This window comes from Artibeus jamaicensis, unplaced genomic scaffold (assembly GCF_021234435.1).
Source record: "Artibeus jamaicensis isolate MK-2021 breed Jamaican fruit bat unplaced genomic scaffold, CSHL_Jam_final contig_519, whole genome shotgun sequence".
Lineage (NCBI taxonomy): Eukaryota > Metazoa > Chordata > Mammalia > Chiroptera > Phyllostomidae > Artibeus > Artibeus jamaicensis.
Window position 1 is genome coordinate 2,006,018 of NW_026521871.1, and position 19,066 is coordinate 2,025,083.

The following is a 19,066-nucleotide window of genomic DNA, read 5'->3' on the forward strand; positions in this document are numbered from 1 at the left end:
GATCAGGAGTCAGACAAGGATGTCCACACTTGCCACTTCTAGTCACCATTGCACTGGAGGTCCTAGCCAGGGAAATAAGGCAAGACAAAGACATAGAAGACAGGAGACTGGAAATAAAACTGTGTCTATTCACAGATGGCAAGACCTTGTGTATGGCAAATCCTAAGGAAAGCACACACAAACAATTAGAACTAATAAACAAGTTCAGCAAGATTGTACAATGCAATATCAATGTACAAATATCATTTGTGTTTCTGTACAGTAACAATCTGAAAAGAAATTAAACAATTTTATTTACAATGGCATCGATAAGAATAAACTACTTAGAAATAAACTTCACAAAAGAAGTGCAAGATTTATAATGGAAAACCACAAAATAACATTGAAAGAAATTAAAATATAGTGAAGTAAATGGAAAGACATCCTTTGTTCATGGATTGGAAAACTTAGTATTGTTAAGATAGCAATATTCTCCAAATTGACGTACAGGTTCAGTGCAATCCCTATCAAAATCCCAGCAGGATATTTTTGCAGAAATTGGCAAGCTAATCCCAAAATTTATATTTTATGATGCAAATGCCAGGGACCCAGAAGAACCAAAACAGTTTTTTAAAGGAGGAACGAAGTTGGAAGCATCCCACTTCACAATTTCAAAACTTATAAAATGACCATGACAAAACAGTGTAGAACTGGCTTAAGGATAAGCATACAGATCAATGGAAAGAGGTTGAAAGTACAGAAGTAAACCTTTCAATTTATGGTCAGTTGATTTTTGACAAGAATGCCAAGGCAATTCAATGGGGAAAAATAGAGTTTTAACAAATGGTTCTGGGCAGTTGGATAGCCACAGGAGAATGAATTTGGATTCCTACTTCACACCATATGTGAAAATTAACTAAAAATGGAACATAGACCCAAATATATGAGTAAAAGCTAAACCATAAAACTCTTAGCTGAAACTACAGTAATAAATCTTTGTGACCTTGGGTCAGGCAGTGCTTTCTTAAATTTGATCCTCAAAGCACAAGCAACAACAACAAAATAAAAATGGGACTTCATAAAAATAAAAAGCATTTGTTCTTCAACAGGTATTATCAAGAAAGTGAGGACAACCTACATAATGGAAGAAAATTTTTGCAAATCATATTATCTGATAAAGGATTTGTATCCAGAAGATATATAAAGAGTGCTTATAACTTAATAATAAAAGACAAATAACAACTTTTAAAGACTAAGGATTTGAATAGACATTTTTCCAAAGAAGATACATAATGAGCACATAAAAAGATGCTCAACATTATTAGCTATTAAGAAAGTACAAATCAAAACCACAATAAGATATCACTTCACACCCACTAGGATGGCAATAATTAAAAAGAAAGACAATAATAAGTGTAGCAAGGAAGTGGGGAAAATGGAATGCTCATTCATTGATGGTGGGGGTGTAAAATAGTTAGGAGATGAAAAACAGTTTGACAGTTTCTCAGATTATTAAGCTGAAAGTTACCATACAACCCAACAATTCTCCTACATATATACCTGAGTCTTGAAAATATATGTCCATACATACACACACAAACTTGTACATAAGTATTCAGAGAAGCGTTATTCATAAAAGTCAAAGAGTGGAAACAATCTAAATACTCATCAACTGATGAATAGATACACAAAATAGACAATGGAATATATATTGCAGTAAAAGGGAATGAAGAATTGATACATGCTACAGCGTGGATGAACCTTGAGAACATCATGCTGTATGAAAGAAGCCAGTTTCAAAACTCTACATATTGTATGATTCCATTTATATGAAATTTCCAGATAGGCAAACCACAGAAATAGAAATAGATTGGTAGTGGTTGTCAGGACCTGGGGGAAAGGGAATGTGGGCAGTTACTGCTAATGTACACAGTTATTCTTTTGGGGGTGATGAAAATGTTCTAAAATTAGACAGTGGTGATAATTTCACAATTCTGTACATATACTAAAAGCCAGTGAATTGTATGCTTTAAAATGGTGAATTCTGTGGCATCTGAAGTATATCTTAAAGCTATTACCAAAAAATTCAGACACATGGGGATTAGGATTATGGACTCTTCGTTGCCTTTTATAAGGTGCCACTGGAACAAATCATAAAGTTGAGAGTACACATATAGCAGCTTATTTTCTTTAAAATTTCCTCCATATTTTTCTTCTCTATTTTGTTGATAGAAGCTAGAAACACTTTTGTGTTATTGACCTGAGTCTTTTTATTGCCCCATCATTTGTGTAGCAATGAAAATGGAACAGATGGTAACCTTAAAAAGAAATGTTTGATTTTCAGGAGAGCTTTTTATTGTTGGCTGCTAACTTTTGAAATAATTCATATGCATGGTCCCCTTATTAAAAAATGCATATTAAAAATGACCAATGTAGTGAAGATTTAGGGTTCTAATTAGAATTTTAAATCTACTGGGTCTTCAGTGGAGGTGAAAATGTCTTTCCTGTGAAATCTTAGAACCAGATTTTTTAGTGGGGCAAAAAAAAATTTTTATTCTTCTTATAGAAAATCTCACCTACAATTTTTTTAAAGCCATGTCCATTTTCCAAGGTCTAAGCATCTTTTATAAAAATGGTATATATTTGCCCTGGCTGGTGTAGCTCAGTGGATTGAGTGCAGGCCTGCGAACCAGACCATCGCAGTTCAATTCCCAGTCAGGGCACATTCGTGGGTTGCAGGCCAGTTCCCAGCAGGGGCCAGTTCCCAGCAAGGGGTGCACCAGAAGCAACCATACATTGATATTTCTCTCCCTCTCTCCTTCCCCTCCCCTCTAAAGGTAAATAAATAAAATTCTTTTTTAAAAAAATGGTATATAGTCAGTATTTGTTAAATCTACTGGTAATATTTCTGATCAGCATATGTATTATCTATTTAATTACTATTACAGTCAAGGAAATTGTAGTCATGGTCTATCTTCAGTGTTGTACCTAGTAAAAATAAAAACTATTTTAACATTTCTCTTGGGATATTGATTCAGAAGAGAAGGTTGGACTCCATGTTTAAACTCTTTAGCATGCTTGCCTGGTGGTCTCTGACCTTCCACGGTGTTTCCACATGTACAGTGCCATGCCGACTACAAAGACAGCCTTGCCGTGGGATGTTCCTTTACATGCTTTTACCAAAAGCCAGTTGCCGAGGAATATGCTTATGGTTTGGGATCCAATGGTTGGGGACCTGCAGGTCAATTGAAAAAATAGATTTTTTTGCCCTCCTAACTTCCCATTTTTGCTGCTCTCAGGAAGATCTGTCTGCACTGCAAGTGCCCTCAGGAGGAGCACATGGTGACAGTGATGCCCCTGGAGATGGAGAAGACCGTCAGCAAACTCATGTTTGACTTCCAGAGGAACTCGACCTCAGATGACGACTCAGGCTGTGCCTTGGAAGAGTATGCCTGGGTCCCACCTGGGCTGAAGCCTGAACAGGTAGGTACAGTGCTTGATGAGGGCAATTGTGGCTTGGCTTTTACGTTTGTCTTACCCTGCTTGCTTAATTCCAGCTCAAAAGGAACAGTTGACTTGACTGATTCAGACAAGTGGTTGGGGCCCCATGGGTTGAAGATATCTGGGAGCACAGTGGGAAATGAGGAAGAGAATTGAAACTGAGACTTGTGCAAGCCATACTTATTCATTCTGTACTGCCATGAAGGATTAACAGAAGATAGTCCAGAAATTTCTCATAAATGTTGGCCTTGAAACATTAGAGGGTGGAAGTTCAGTTTTGGAGAGGGAAGGGAGTCCTACCTTGGCCATGAATCTTAATGTTAAGATTCATCGTAAAGCAAAGTGAGGAAATGTAGATTTGCCTATTCTCCCCAGTGATATATATGTGCTCTGTTTAAATATTACGGTTGGCCTTGCTTTACAAAGAAATACACTGGCATTTCTTGAAATATTTTGGCACTACCCACAGGCTGTAAATATTATTGGCTAGATGAAATGAACTTGGTTTCTTTCCATTTCATTGCATTTTTCTCAGTGATACACAGCCTCTACTTTACATTTCTCAGTACTTGGAATTTTCTCCTCCACCAGCGTCAGTGTTGGCTGAGAAGCCCCTGCTGTTGGCTGGACATTTTCATGATCTTTCTTCTCTGTGCGTCTTTTAGATACAGGTTTACCAGTATCTTAAGTGTTTAACTACAATTCCTTTCCTCTGACACAGAAAGCGTCTTGCTCTGGAGATCTTTATGTCTGATGGAATGTTTTGAAGTTTAAAAAAACCCTGAAATTTTAACGTAGGAACTTTCGATATGATCATACTTTTGGATAAAGTTCTTTATGATTAAGGAAGACCCAAGGATTCATCAACAACTTAAGGATGGGACCCTGATAACATCTCTTTCATTGGCCATTTCTCATTTTCTTCTTCCAACATTGAGGTTGCAAATTGGCTGATGAAATCAAGTTCACAAGCAGAGTTTCTTTAGTTAGCAGATGAAATCAAGTTCACAAACAGAGTTTCTTCAGTTAGCAAAATGTTGTTTAAATTTTTGAATGAGTTTCTAATGCTTAATAATTAGGAATTTTTATTGAACTTTTAAAAAGTTTATATTTATATCTGGAAAATTTGAGGATCTGAAATCTCATTTCTGCCAGGTTTGGTGTTTTGGCTATTGAGTTGAGAGCTGGCCATTCTTTCTACATGGAGTTTGATCTCTCCAAGTCACCCTAGTCTCCACCAAGCCTACTTCATCCCTTTGTGTCACCTTCCTAAACCCTACAGAAACTTCAGTTTTGTGATCTCTAGTCTAGTTCTTACCTTGGATAAAATATCTCAAAATAGAAATATTCACAGGAAATAATCTGCATGAGAACTGAAGGGAATTCTGTGTTGCATACTAGCAGGAAGAAATTAGAACGTTTTCTGTTTGTAGGCTGAGATGATATATTTTCTTCTGTTTCTGTAAGGATTGTATTATTAAAGAGTACATTTAAGAGGAATGAAAGTATTTGAGTTTGTCTAGAAACTCAAATGAGGTGGTGGGTGACTGAGTATCTTTGTTTGACATCACCATTCTGCCTCCGGTACTCCAGCAATGAGCTTTCACACCTAAATACATCTGTGAGCTTGTTTCATTTTCATGCTAACCTCATTTCCAGCAGCTTCTAAGAGACCCATCTTTCTTTTGTTCACTTTACTTCCTACTAAATTGGACCCTGAAATTTCAAAGTGAAGCTATTTTCAGCTCCCTGCCTAGGTAGATTCTTTTCTAAGATGTTTGAACATCAGTCTGTGATGTTCAAATTCAGAGAAAATTTTCTATTGAGCCAAGAACAGACAATTGCAGAAGCTAGTTCTTGGTAAAATTGACCAGTTCACAACATGAGTGCTTATGGTGTTTTGGGGGCCACTTTGACTCATCTGAAATGAACATCTTTGGGAAAGTATAAAACAATGTTCTTTGATTTGTTTTGAAAGAAAATGATTAATGCTATTAAACAAGAGGTTTGAATTATGTCATATGAAAGGCTATTCCCATTTCTTATAATTCTGTTGTTTTTTTGCATGGTCTTCTCTATTTCCTACACTTACTCAAACCTCCATGACACAGATCATTAGAAAGGGAAATTGTTCTTCAGAGACTATCTCTTCAAGTTATTTGAAAGGCTCTATACTTGTCTAATAAAATGTGAGTTTATATTAAAGATACTTGAAGAGATCATGTTGCATGAAAGAAATGGGCTTCAAATTTTTTAATTATGAGATCTTTTGAAGTTTATAACTTACAGAACTGTTTATAGGTTTGAAGATTTTAAGAACCTTGTACATTGTGTTCTAAGATTAGAAAAGTTTGAGTCATAAATGTCTTTCACTAGTAAAAATTCTGATGTTTAATATGTTAGTTGTCTCTGGTTTCAGAAAAAGAATATTTTTCTATCAAGAGAAATTATAGTAAGTGTTAAAATGCTTTGTACTAGAGGCAAAATACTAAAGAATAGTTAGGGTTGAGAGTAATGTGCTTTAATTTTTATTAGAAACCTTTCATTTTAGTCCCTGATTATGGAGTTGGTAAATATAACTTCAGGTGATATTCTTTATTATTCTATTTCTTCTGAGAAATGCTTTCAATTAAATATAATGCAAAGGAAAGTCACCTCCCATTTTGGGATGTCTTCTTGAATATGGGCATTTAATTTTAGAAAAAAAACCTATTAGCTATAAAACCCAACTTTCTTAAGATAATATGAAAAGTAATATTACATTTATTATAACAGATGATGCCAGAAAGCACAGCCATTTATCTTGTGATTTTTAATGACTGACCTGAAAATTCTTCAGGGAGGTTGCTCAGATCCTTTGCTTACTTCACATGAGGTGTTTAGGGTCATGCAGAGAGCCCTGCAGTAGCAGAACAGAGGACAGGAGTTGCCCTGGATGACCATCTGAAGTCATCTGTAAGACTCCAATTTCTCTTCAAACTCAAACAAGTAATATGTGCCCCATCTCCTAGAGATGCTGTGGTTATAAATTTGTAGTACATAAAACCTCAGGAAAGACTTCGAAAATATTCAACAACTTATAAGAAAAGCAAATGGTGATCAGTGTTTCTCAGTCTCAGCATCATTGACATTTTCAAGTGAATAATTCTTTGCTGTTAAGGTTTCCTTTGCTGTTAAGGTTTCCTGTGCACTGCAAGATGATTAGCAGCATTACTGGACTCTACCCAAGAGATGCCAGTAACATACACTGCCCCTCCCCCAGTTTGGGGATAATGCAGCATGTCTCCAGACATTGTCCAGTGCCCTGAGAGGTGGATTGAGTACTACTGGGTGAAAATGATATTATGAGCTAGAGTATCCATTAGCAAAATTCTGGCCCAATTGAGACAAAAAAGGATGGCTCAATTCAACAAACATTTATTGAATATCTGCCATGTTCTAGTTGTAGCATAATAGCTGCTGCCTTGTAAGGAGGTCAAGTGTTTGGTAGAGTAAAAAAAGTGGTAACCCCAGGCCACTTGAGCGGAGACCAGCACCCTCGGAGGCAGACTGTGCCATCCCAGCAAAGAATTGGAGAGGTGTGAGTGGGCAGTGGGTGGGTCACCTTTTGTTCTCCAAAATAGAATTGCTTTTTTCCTTTTATAAAGTGAAGAACTCTTCATTAAAAAAAAAAAAAAGAAAATATGAAACTTCTAGGAAAGCAGATAAAAATCACTCAGTTTTACCAACCAAAGAAAATCATTTCCCAAACTTTTTTTGTATGTATGTAACAAGCGTCTATGTATATGAGAGTACAATTCTGTTTTATTTTAGACAAAAATGTGATGATGCTATCCACTTATTGTGATTTTTCTGCTTCATATTTCATGAAGATTTTTCTCTTTCAGTATACTTAGATTCAGGTTGTCCTATGGAATGGGTGGACGTATGGTTGGTTTCCCATTGGTAATTTCTAACCTGGAGCTGTATCACCCACCACTAGGGGGCATTTGGGAATGGATGTTTGGGAAGAGGTAGTCATTGTCAAAATGACTGGAGGGCTCCACTGACGTTTTAATGGGTAGGAGCTTGGGATGCTAAACATCCTGGAAAGTGTCCCAGATGAACCCGTACCAAGGAGAACTGACCCCTCCCAAATACCAAGAGTACCACCATGGAGCAACTGAGAGCCAAAGGTGTGTTTTTGAATATGTGTGTTTGGGGCTGCCTTCCTCTGTATTAAAGAAGGTGACAGCAGCCGACCTTCCTGTACAATTGCCTGTTTCTCTTCTGAAGAACAATTGCTATAGGTAGAACAGTCACATGTTAAAGCTCTGTAAGGCTTTAGATTCATTGTGCCAAACTGCCCTTCAGCAAGGTGGTAACTGCTGCATCCTCTAGGTGGATGGCTTTCATTGGGTCCACGTGGGTGTGGTTTTTATATTAGTTCTTCTACTTGCTGTTCCACAAAAGCCTGAAGAGGCCATCAGATTGTTTCTCCTGAGCGAATGTCCTTTCCATCGATGTTCTGGAAACTGCAAATATCTGTGGAGGATTCTCAAATATAAATGTCCCCAAATCCTTGGTCTCCACTCATTAGTAATTTCACATTGACCTTAACTGTGTTTCTGCATATAAAAAGTGGTGATTAGGTTATTTGTCAATAACTCTCAGGTTTCATTTCAAACTATCCCAGGAAAGATGAGGAGTAGATACCAGGAGTAACTGTCCAATTTTTGGCTTTCAAAGTATTCTGCCATATGTGGCAAAAGGGACCATCTAATTCTACCTAGAGATGGGATGAATTAGTTGGTTTCGAGCCCTGTGAAGTCTAGAATATCTTTCCTGGGTATATATAAAATTCTTTATGTGGATTTTAATTTAGTGACTACAGCTCATCCATCAGGTGTCAGATTAAATGTGTATCTTCTCTGACCACCCCAGACTCCCAAAACATGCTATGGCAATCCTTGAAATTTTCTTATTAGCATCCATCAGACTTGTAATTAGGTACTTATTGGTGTAATTTTTTGTTTAGTATTTGACTCTCCAACTTTGTTTTAAGATTCAGGAGGGCAGGGGTCTTGTCTGCTTTGTTTTTAGAAAGCTCCCAGTATCTAGCACAGTGTCTGACATATGGCAGCCACCCAGCAACTATTTTTGAAGAGCCTCTGAAGAACCAGAAGTATTTAGGATTGCATCACATGGGAAAGCTAAAATACTTTAAACTGTGTTTCTCCTTAAAAAAATACTCTGCACTATACTTCTCTTAAAAGTCTTTGTTCTAAGTAGATTTCCTTGACCAATCTAACAGCTTCATAGATGTCTGAGGTTGCAAAGGGGCAGGAGAACAGAGGCATCTTGCAAAAGACTGTGCTCCAGCACCAATCAACCACAGTGCTCTCAGCTCCAGGACTCGGGGTATGGGGCAGGGTTGGAGAGCTGTGGATCTGGCCAAAGCCCTTCATGTTTCCACACCGAGGGACCATTGATTTCACCATCCTAATCCTGTGGCAAGAGCCTGGCTTCTGGAGTTAGGCAACTCTGGCTGCTGCTCCATCCCACTCCGACCTCAGGAAAGTTGTTCAACTTCCAAGAGCCTCAGTTGACTCTTGGTAATGGTGATGATCATGGAGAAAATTACTACACTGTCTTCAAACATTCGCTATGTGCCCACAAGCATTTTTAACTTTGCATGATTGTTTAATTGTCATAACAACTTTATTTGGTAATTATTATTTCTGTCTCTCATTTAGAAGTGAGTAAAGCAAGGTTCAGAGAACAATTCAATCTCAGACAACCCAACCCAGGAGCGGATGTTCTTAGAACTGTAGACTGCAGGGCTGATCTGGGCCCCGAATGAAGAAGTGTGTAGTACAAAGATGCTTTAAGAAAAAGATCCTAGTGTGGTGTCTGCATACAGAGCCGCTCAAGAAAGTGGTGTGTCCTTTCTTCCCTTCTTGTGAAGCTGTAGTAAGTGACAGTGATTACTGTTGCCCTGCTAGGCAGGAAGAGAGGAGGAGGAACTTTTGGCTGTTCAAGACAGAAGAAGGTTAGGTGGGGATGGAGGAAAGGGATTAACCATAGATTTAACAGAAACCCTGGATTCCTTCTCAGCTGTCTCAAAGGCTTTTAATAAAATAATTTTGAATTCTGCCTTCATGAAGCCTTCCTATTCCCCAGGTTCTTGGTTGTGGGGTTGTTGTAAAAGTGCAACATCATTCAAATGCAGTTCTGGCTCTGCAGAGTCAGGGCAGATTGGACAGGGGCCCAGACAGAGGCACCGGACTCTGACGTCTTTGATACCCCAAGTAGGCTTCAGGGCTGGCTGCTGAAGAAGTGAGCTTTGCTCCCCATCTTTCCCAGTACCTGAGGTCTGCCACATCACAGTCCCCAGGCCTGTGAGGACTGAGTCACTCATGGTGCAAAGAGTCATCCCACAAAGAAGAATATGCTACAAACCTCCCTTTGGCATGAATAGTTCAGCTGGAGTGGCCCCTGGCACTGGCCTCTTAGTTTGCCATTCAGAGCCTTTTTGGTTCCGTCTCACCATCTCTAATGCATGGGCCGATGGCTTTTTGGCTTCCAGTGGATTTTAGTCCTTCTAATGAAAATGCAAGGAATAGATCAGAGACTATACTGGAGAATTTTGTGGAAAAGCAATAGTGATTAGGCTTTTTTCATTCCCTCATTTACTTATTCAACTGATTATCTAATGTACACCTACTAAGTGTCAGACACTGTTCAAGGCATTGGGGATAAAACAATAAACAAGATATCTGAGATTTCTGCTACATTGTAGTTGTAAGGGGGGTGTTAGAGACATGTAAATTAGAAACAAATGATGAAGATAATTTGTGAGTTTAAAAAGAACAATATGTTACTCATAGCGATATCAACTTTCAGTGAAAGCTTACATGTGCCAGGCATTATCCTCGGTGCTTTACAAGGTGTGTATCATTTAATATAGTCTATGAATAAAATACAGCCCCTTCTGTGATAACAGATATGAGCTGGGGTTTTAGAGGGATTGCTAGTTTAGACTGACTGATCAGAACTGGCCTCTCTGGAGAGGAGATATTTGAGCGGCTACTGAATAACATGAAGAAGTCTGCCATGCAGAGATCTGGCTTGTTTTGAAATTACTCACTTGGAAGTCAAATGAAATCACTACCAACCTTGTATCTGCACAAAGAATTGAGGGAGAGTGTTGTTAGATGGTCTGGGGAAAAGCGAATGGAGCCCATGCAGTGCCCAGGCCTCACCAATGCATCCGTGGACCTGAGGGCCAGGGAGTCCCAAGTCCATGTTTGCCCTGCAAAATCAGAGGAACCCCATCATCCACCACCTTGATGTTGCTGCCACAGATGGAAATAAGGCAACAGAGAGTGTCCATTTAGAGACTAAAAAAGTAACGAGGAATCCATATGCCCAGAGCATAGCAGATAGTCCATATACATTTGTGTCTGCCCCTTTTGTCACATGCCCTACCTTTTAAAATGTGAACCTACTATGAAGGAGACACACATCATCTTGTTCACCACTATTGCTCAGTGCCTATATAATCTGATACATATTACTCATTCAATAAACAAATGTTAAACAAATAATGACCTTTAATCCTTGTACAAAATCCCCCACTTTTCCAATGAATACCTTGCATCTTAGGGAGGATCAGGAATTTGACCAGGTTGCTACAGCTGGTAAGAGGCAGAGCCAGGACTTACACCAGCTATCTGTTTTATCTGGTGCCCACTCAGGCTCTTCTTCCCCTGCCCGCCTCTTCATGGAAATCCACCCAGGATATCAGATCTAAGGAAGCCGACTTGGCCTGTGTCAGGGGAGGGAGGAGCCGGCATCACACAGGCCTCTTTCATTCTCAGTGGAAGGAGGTGTCTCCTAATCTCAGACTGATCCTGGTGACTAAGGCCGTCCTCTTTCCCACCTCCAGTTTCCCCATCGCTGTAGGAAGCAGGATGGCTCTGCCTTCCAAGGCTTCTTTTCCCATCAGCAATATCTGTTTATCTCTGGCTCTGCTCACTCCCTCCTCCTGGCTGGGAGCCCAAGTGGGGACAACTACATTTTCTCTAGTTTCTCCCAGGGCCCTCACATTTCTGGTACAGTTCAAGTACCTAGGCACTCAACAGTGGAATTTGTTCCTTCAGCAACTATTTGTGGAGTGCCAGCTATGTGCCAGGCACTGGGGGACAGCTAGCACCTACAAACAAGTATCTCTGCCCTTGCGGAGATGACATTCTGGAGGAGGGCACAGTCAGATTAACAACTGGACTAATGAGACACTTTCAGATAGAGAGGTGTACGCTGGGAAAGCAGTAGAAATGGGCGGTGGGGTCGAACCAGGGTTGGCAAACTGTTTCTGTAAAGATAATAAGTATTTTAGGCTTCGTGGGACATAAAGACTCTTCTTGCAAATACCAAACTGTGATGTGGTAGTGCAAAAGCATAGACAATAAGTAAATGAATGAGCATGGCCATGTGACAATAAAACTTTATTTACAAAAACAGAAAATGTCCCGGTTTCATCCACAGACACCAGTTTGCTGGTCCCTGACTTAGAGAATCTACTTTAAAAGAAAAAAGCACCTATAGAGAAGCGATACTTGAGCTGAGTTGTTACATGGAATGGTTGTTAAATTCTCCAGATTTAGTCAGCCCACTCCAGTGGTTTTCAGAGTACATTATTAACACCAGCAGCACAATTATCATGTAGGAACTTGTTAAAAATATATTTTCTCAGGCCCTGGCCCAGACCTCCTGAACCTGAACTCTGGAGGCAGGCCCAGCATCTGTTTGGGCGGGGCCTGCAGGTGTTTCTGCAGCATGTCCAAGTGCAGAGCTGCCGTTGGGCAATGGAATGCCCAGTGTTGGAAACCAATAAGGCCAAGTCTTATCTCTTCCACTTACCAGCTCTGAGACCTTGGCTGCCCTGTAGAGTGAACAGGCTTATGCTTATATCTAAAGGTGCTGTAAGAATAAGTGGATTTCTGTAAAGAGCCTAGGAGATGCCGACATATAATAATTCCTCATTGAATGGTAACTACCGTCTTCACCACTGTCATTATTTGGTCTTCAAGGCACTGTAGCCGGTTTGCCATGGGAAGTAACAAATGATGAGCCACACTCTTCCATTCCCAGCATCTAGCTCCTGACTGGCTTCACCTTGAATGTGGCCTAAATGCAAGGGTGTTTATTAAAAGATCACTCAAAATGATTTTAAAAGCCTTTCACTGGGCCTGCTTCCTTGGCTCTCTCCTTGGCCTGGGAACCCAGAAGATGCTCTGCGACCATGAATTCCACAGCTGTGACTCACCCCTGGGCAGGGGCCATAGTGCCAGGCACCCAGCTTTACCATTCTTTTTCAGGCCCAATGAGAATGGCCTTTTTATGTGAGAAGCTATTTACATGCAGAAGGACAGAGGCTGAAAAATATGGGGGAAGGGAGAGGGTGACAAAGTAGTTCATTTCTCTAGGCCTGGCGGGTGATTTAGTTCATAGGGAGGGAATACATAATCTAATAGCCCTTCTAAAAACCACATAAAAACCATTATTAGATGCACCAGCCATTTGCAGTCTTCGTTTCATTACACCATCAGTTCCTGCTGAGCCCACAGATGGAATGTCATGGCTGCAGTGAGGCCCATGCTTCTCCACCTGGATTGGATGAAATTTCCTCTATGCTTCATCTCCAATGTTAGCCTTCACTGTCACTCACCTCAGTGTTTTCAGTGTAGTGTCAGAGATGAATGGGGAAGGGAGGAAAGAAGGAAATAGGAGACCCCCAGGCAGTCTTCTGAACAGTTCTCAAACAACCAGTCACATGAATGATGCAGTGTTTATCTTGGCTTCAGAAATGCCCTGAGTCTTTGGATGGCAATGGGAAATATGGCTATGTGCACAACATTCAATAAAACTGCCTGTTAATGAATGTTTTCAACAGAGCTGTCAGAGATGGGACGAGAAGCTGGTTTCAGGTTGAGGGCTTCTGCCAGATGAAGTCAGCAGTAGCATGGCCAGATTCCACCAGCAGGGTCTTGTCGAGGTTCGCACGCAGAGTGTGAGGCCCAAGGAAGCCAAAGCTCATTTGCAAATGCAGGAAGGGAGATCTGCCACTGCAGTTCCCAGTTTTCAAGGCAGATGTCTTCAGCCTTTCCAGGGAATGTTTTCTGGGATCCTTGAGACTGGGAGTGGGCCTCTGGACTTGGACTTCTTGCATTAGTTCACAGCTGCACACCTTTCTGCTGACTGAGCTGCTGACACTGGGGGCTGCTGTGAGAGTTGATTTACTATTAACGTGATCTCCTCTGCCTTATGCCTCTTGAGATATTTTGAGTAGTTTTGCATGATGGTTAGATGAATCTACTATCGAGTCAACTAATAACTAACTTCCTCCATCAATCCATCTATCTCTCCATCAGCTCATTCATTTGCTTGTGCATTCAGCCATTTTTTCACTCCACAGTTGCTTATTAAGTACCATGTGTGAAGCCCTTATTCTAAATGTGATTTTGGTGTGGTTGTGTTCCAGGCTCAGTGTAAAACTGGAGTTTCCCAAACCCTGTCTTTATGTTGTGCTTTGTGTATCATGGAGTAGTCATGGGTACATGTAGAAAGTCTCTCCTTGTGAAGGGCCCTCACAGACTTCAGTTTTTGTGCTGGTCTCCCATAGCTTCTGAACTCATAGTGTTCGAGAGTGCACAAGCTTTGACACTTACTAGCTCTATATTCAAATCGGCCACCTCCATGAGCTTTCCTTTCATCATTTGAAAAAGAAGAATGTTAATACCTAACTACAGTGTGGTCATGAGGATTAAATAAAACTATACCTTAAGCACAGGGCTTTAAAAATGGTAGCTTTAAGCTTTCTTTTAAATAGCCAGAAGCAACCCAAATGTCCATCAACAGATGAATGGATAAACAAATTGTGTTATACCCATATAGTAGAACACAATTCTGTAATAAAAAGGAATAAACTTTTGCTATTTGCAACAACATAAACGAATCTTAAAATCATTATTCTGAATGAAAGAAACCAGACCAAAAAAAAAGTGTATAGTTTCGTATTCTATTTATATGAAACGCTAGAAAATTTAAACTAATTTGTAGTGACAGAAAGCAGATCGGTGGTGGTTACTTGATTTGGAAAGGGGAGGGGTGGGAGGGAGGAGTTTCAAAAAGTCAGAGGAAACATTTAAGGCTAATAGGTATTTTCACTATCTCGCTTATGCTGATGGTTTTATGAATACTGTATATGTATATGTCAAAACTTATCAAATTAAATACTTTGAATATGTATAGCTTATTGTAATTTGCATAACTCAATAAAATGATTGAATGAAGTTTCTCTCTAGCAAACAGAAAGGTAAGTATGCTGTCTTATGTCCATGAGGTGTCTCCCTAGGCTTCCATAGTTGCCTCAGGAAGTAACTAAACCTTTGGCCAAGAAACGCTGTTAGAAAGAATTGCTCAGTACTAATTATTCATAATAAAAAGGAGATTTGGGACAGAAACTCATCAACATCCAGATGGATGGCACTAAAAAGCCATTTCCACAGACAGGCTTCTTTCATCATCTCTGTTAATTCCCTAGATGTGCCTAACATGTAGTTGGCACTCGATAAATAGCGATGGTAGTTGTTGCTGCTATGGCAATTAAAAAGACTGAGTAAAAGTCAATGATCAGATCTCGGGAAAGGAAGCTAATTATCCAAGCAATTTCTGAACCCACATTTTCTGAAGGGAAAAGATAAATTCCTAAGCTCTTCGTGCGGGAGGGGATCAGGGCCGCCTCATATGGTTGTAGGGTTTGTGCATTGCAGAAAAGTGCCTGGTCAAGGGGTGTTTGGAGGCTGATATTCACCTGGGCTCTGATGCCTGCCAAAAGGAAGAGTACATTTTTTTTAACATTTAAGACACTTCAGAGCTTACCTAGTTGTGGTGCTGCACTCTGTCTACCAAGATTGGGGGCTTGCTTTTTCTAATTTGTAGTTGGAAAAGTATCTTTCTAAATTTCACAAAGGTCACTCTGGCTGGTGTGGCTCAATGAATTGAGCACCAGCCTGCAAACCAAAGGGCTGCTGGTTCAATTCCCAGTCAGGGCACACACCTGGGATGCTGGCCAGGTCAGGTTCCCCTATAGCCGGCATGTGAAGGCAACCACACATTGATGTTTCTCTCCCTTTCTTTCTCCCTCTGTCCCCCTCTATCTAAAATAAATAAATAAAATCTTTTTTAAAAGTTCCACAAAGGTAATAAAAAGTCTAGCAGCTATCAAGAAAAAAACTATAAACATTAGTTAGCCTATATCAATGATGACTTTGCATTTCTTCCCTGCAATCCTGGGGTTCTGAGAAACCTCCTTTCTAAGTCTTGACCAAAAGTGTCAGGAAGAAGGTGGGTCTCCATCCTCACTGGCATTGAGTGATTGATGTGAGGAGGAGGGCAGGTTATGATTTCCCTGGTTTCTATGGTCCAAACTCTGAATACTGGCTCCTTTTTTGTTCTCTTCTTCCTCCATCACTTTGTAAATCATTACAAGTATCATAACCTTTAATAAAGGCAGGCAGGGAAAGGAACTGAAATGCAAACCAACTATTTGTGCCAACCACTTAGGAAAGGGTCAAGTCAAACTCTGTGGATAAATCTGAGGTTGTATTTATTGTGCATGATTTTGAAGTATGCATCCTCTCCTGGACCCCATTGCTGTGTGGATAACCGAGAATTCATCTGGATGGTGAATATCACATGAGAAACAGTTCTGCTACAATATGGTCATGAGTGATCTTTCCAAAGCATAGTGACTAAAAGCCATGGCTGATTTATCAGACACACTGGGGATCAGACCCACCTCTGCCATTCTCTGGCTGTATTTGTATTTGGAACAAGTTATTTTACATGGGTGAAGTAATGGTTTCTCTTCTATAACAAGAAGATAGTAATGTAATGGGCCCTGCCCTATAAGACAACTAATACAGTATGTGACATGTCAGGGAACTTTAGATATAATTACTGATTGGAAAGCCAGTTGGTAGAAAAGCCAATGAGAAAGGCCTGTCTAGGAAAACAACACAGAGATCTGAGTCTGAACCTCTTATTCAGAGATTTGGAGGGAGGGAGGGAGGTAAGATCTATAGAAATAAGACTGTAGAAATTATTGTACCTAAACCTTGTATTGGATATTTAATAAAACAATCTCAGAAAAGTGTATGTCTTGAACATTGTCACATAGAGCTAGAATTTAGGAAGTAGAGTTAATTTATTTTACAGTTCCCCTTACAATATCTGAGGAAAATACCCAAGGACTAGATTAGCAGAATACACAGAAAAGGAGGCTTTCAAGTCCCGAAAGAGTTATATATCAGAGAAGTTCAGTTTTAGACAGTTTTGTATCTAAGTGGCCTTGACCAAGTTTCTTAGCACCTTCTAGCTTCTGTTCCCCATTTGGGAAATAAGAATGTGAAATCTTTTCTTCCCAGTATAAAGTAAGAATGATCAAGGTAATGTTTCCAAATTGTTAGAAGAAAATGCAATGGAGTAAATGGACAATGATTGCCATTAATTCATTAGTAGCTATCATAATTTTAGTCTTTTTTGATGTTTTTAATACCTGAGAGGGGCATCTTAAAGTCTCTGATTATGTTTATAGATTTTTTTCTTCTTCTATTTATTTTTTTGGCTGTATATATTTTAAGGCTTTATTTTTATATGTCTTCAAGTTTATGATTACACTATATTTTTTATAGTTTTCCTTTCATTATTTTTCAACATCCCTTCCTATAACTTTCTAGCATTTAACTTATCTTAACATGAAAATCTTTTTTATGGTTCTTAAAAAGTTTATGAACAGCTGCATTAGCAATATTTCCCAGGAATATAAATAGTGAACTGTTGGTTATTACAAAATAATCAACAAACTGTATCACTAATGATTTCGAAATGACCGAGGATCTATTAACCAATTATAACATCCCTTTATCTTTTCTGCACTTTAATTTCAACCTTTCCTTGTAGGTTTATTTTAAATAAGCAGCATACGATGGATATTGTTTTTCTTTTTAATCCAAATTGATAATCTGTCTTTTCATTGATGTGTATACTTACTATTATTATGGTAACTTCGATAATCATTATTAAACAGTGTATTACTAACCACTTTTTTCTGTTTTCTGTTTACCATCTTCTCTCCCCCGCTTTTTCCTATTTTTGTGCCTACTATTTTTTGGTGAAGTTTCCCCAGTTTCCTTCATTTTTCTTTACTTGTTGGAAAGCTATAGAATACGTTTCTATTCTTGTAGTGGGTACCCCTCAGCTCTTGGCATCCAGCCACACTGGATTCCTTGCCCCTCTTCAAATACCCCAAGCTTCCTCCAGCCTCAGGGCCTCCACACTGTTATACTTAATGCCTTCTTTCCCCACTTCCTCAATTTTTAACAAACACCCAGTTATTTAGTGTTTCTGTTTTCCTTCTAAATATGACAGGGACCTGATGTGATACACCTTTTAGTACCATTTCTTAGATTACTTACAAAAGAATTTTCCTTCCATGTTGAATAGCCTTCATTTCAATATAATTCTTTACCTGACTGAATCGAGACTTGCTCTGGCCTAAGTAAATATAATTTTGTACAGTTTCTTTTTAAAATGTCAATAGTAATAATTTTAGGATCATTTCATGTCTTCACATCTTTGCTTTCTTCCTTTAACATAGAGAACTGATTCTGAGACACTCCATTTTAATGGTTCTATTTCCTAAAAATGTACAGAACTTTTTCCCCCTTTTATTTTATTCCTTGAGTATTCCCAAAAGAGGTCTAGGGAGCTTTGGTTAGGGTAAATAAAACAGGGTAAGGAAAGGTCTAGGCAGCAATGGAAAAGGAGGTCATTATCACTGAAGACTAGGACTGAAGGCCACTACTAAACTGGGCAGTGTCCCTGGGTAAGCGTGCACTGATACCTACTGGTTTTTGGATGACACTTGGACAGCGTGTGGATAAGCATTGTTTTAAACTAGATGTCATAAATTTCAGGATGCTACACAGTGCCTACCCAGACATGCCTATTTGGGTCTGAGCCCAGTTGATTTTGAGTTTTCTTCTCTTGCAATTATTTACTAATATGTTTGGTTGCTTCTCAGGCCACTTCAAAAGCAATCACATGGCCTCGTCATGAGCTAGGAAGAGATGCTACATAATGGGAATTCTGTGATCTGTAAAATATTGAGTTAATGCCCTGAGGCTGAAAATGCAGGAGAAATCACATTGTCAGGGGTGATTTATTGCACAGGTCTTCTCAGTGGAAATGCATTGTGAACACTAGTTCCCAGGTCCTCTCATTTGTTACAGAGTCTAAGGGCTGGGGCCAGAGTCTTCCCGTTGTATTCTCTAATTGTCTCAGGAAAAACAGAAGGAAAGTTGCTTATTAAAGGACTTAAATGTAAATGTTGATATATTGTCTGACTCATTCCCCCACACCCACTGATTTGCACCATCATTTCAAAGTGTTACCACAGAAGAACGTTTGGTCCCAACATATAACAAAAATCACTCTCAACTAGTCACAATTCATAGAGACAGAGAGAGAAGGGTGGGGG

At 39.4% G+C, this 19,066-nt stretch overlaps 1 protein-coding gene across 5 annotated transcripts in view; it reads left to right on the forward strand.

The window, feature by feature from the left end:
- PRICKLE2 (prickle planar cell polarity protein 2) overlaps positions 1 to 19,066 on the forward strand; it is a 349,535-nt gene that overhangs the window by 251,469 nt on the left and 79,000 nt on the right. For all 5 annotated transcript variants that reach the window (XM_037136138.2, XM_037136139.2, XM_037136141.2 and 2 more), the window contains one exon: positions 3,279 to 3,462. In XM_037136138.2, the coding sequence (XP_036992033.1) occupies positions 3,279 to 3,462 (184 nt within the window). The remainder of the gene's footprint in view (positions 1 to 3,278; positions 3,463 to 19,066) is intronic.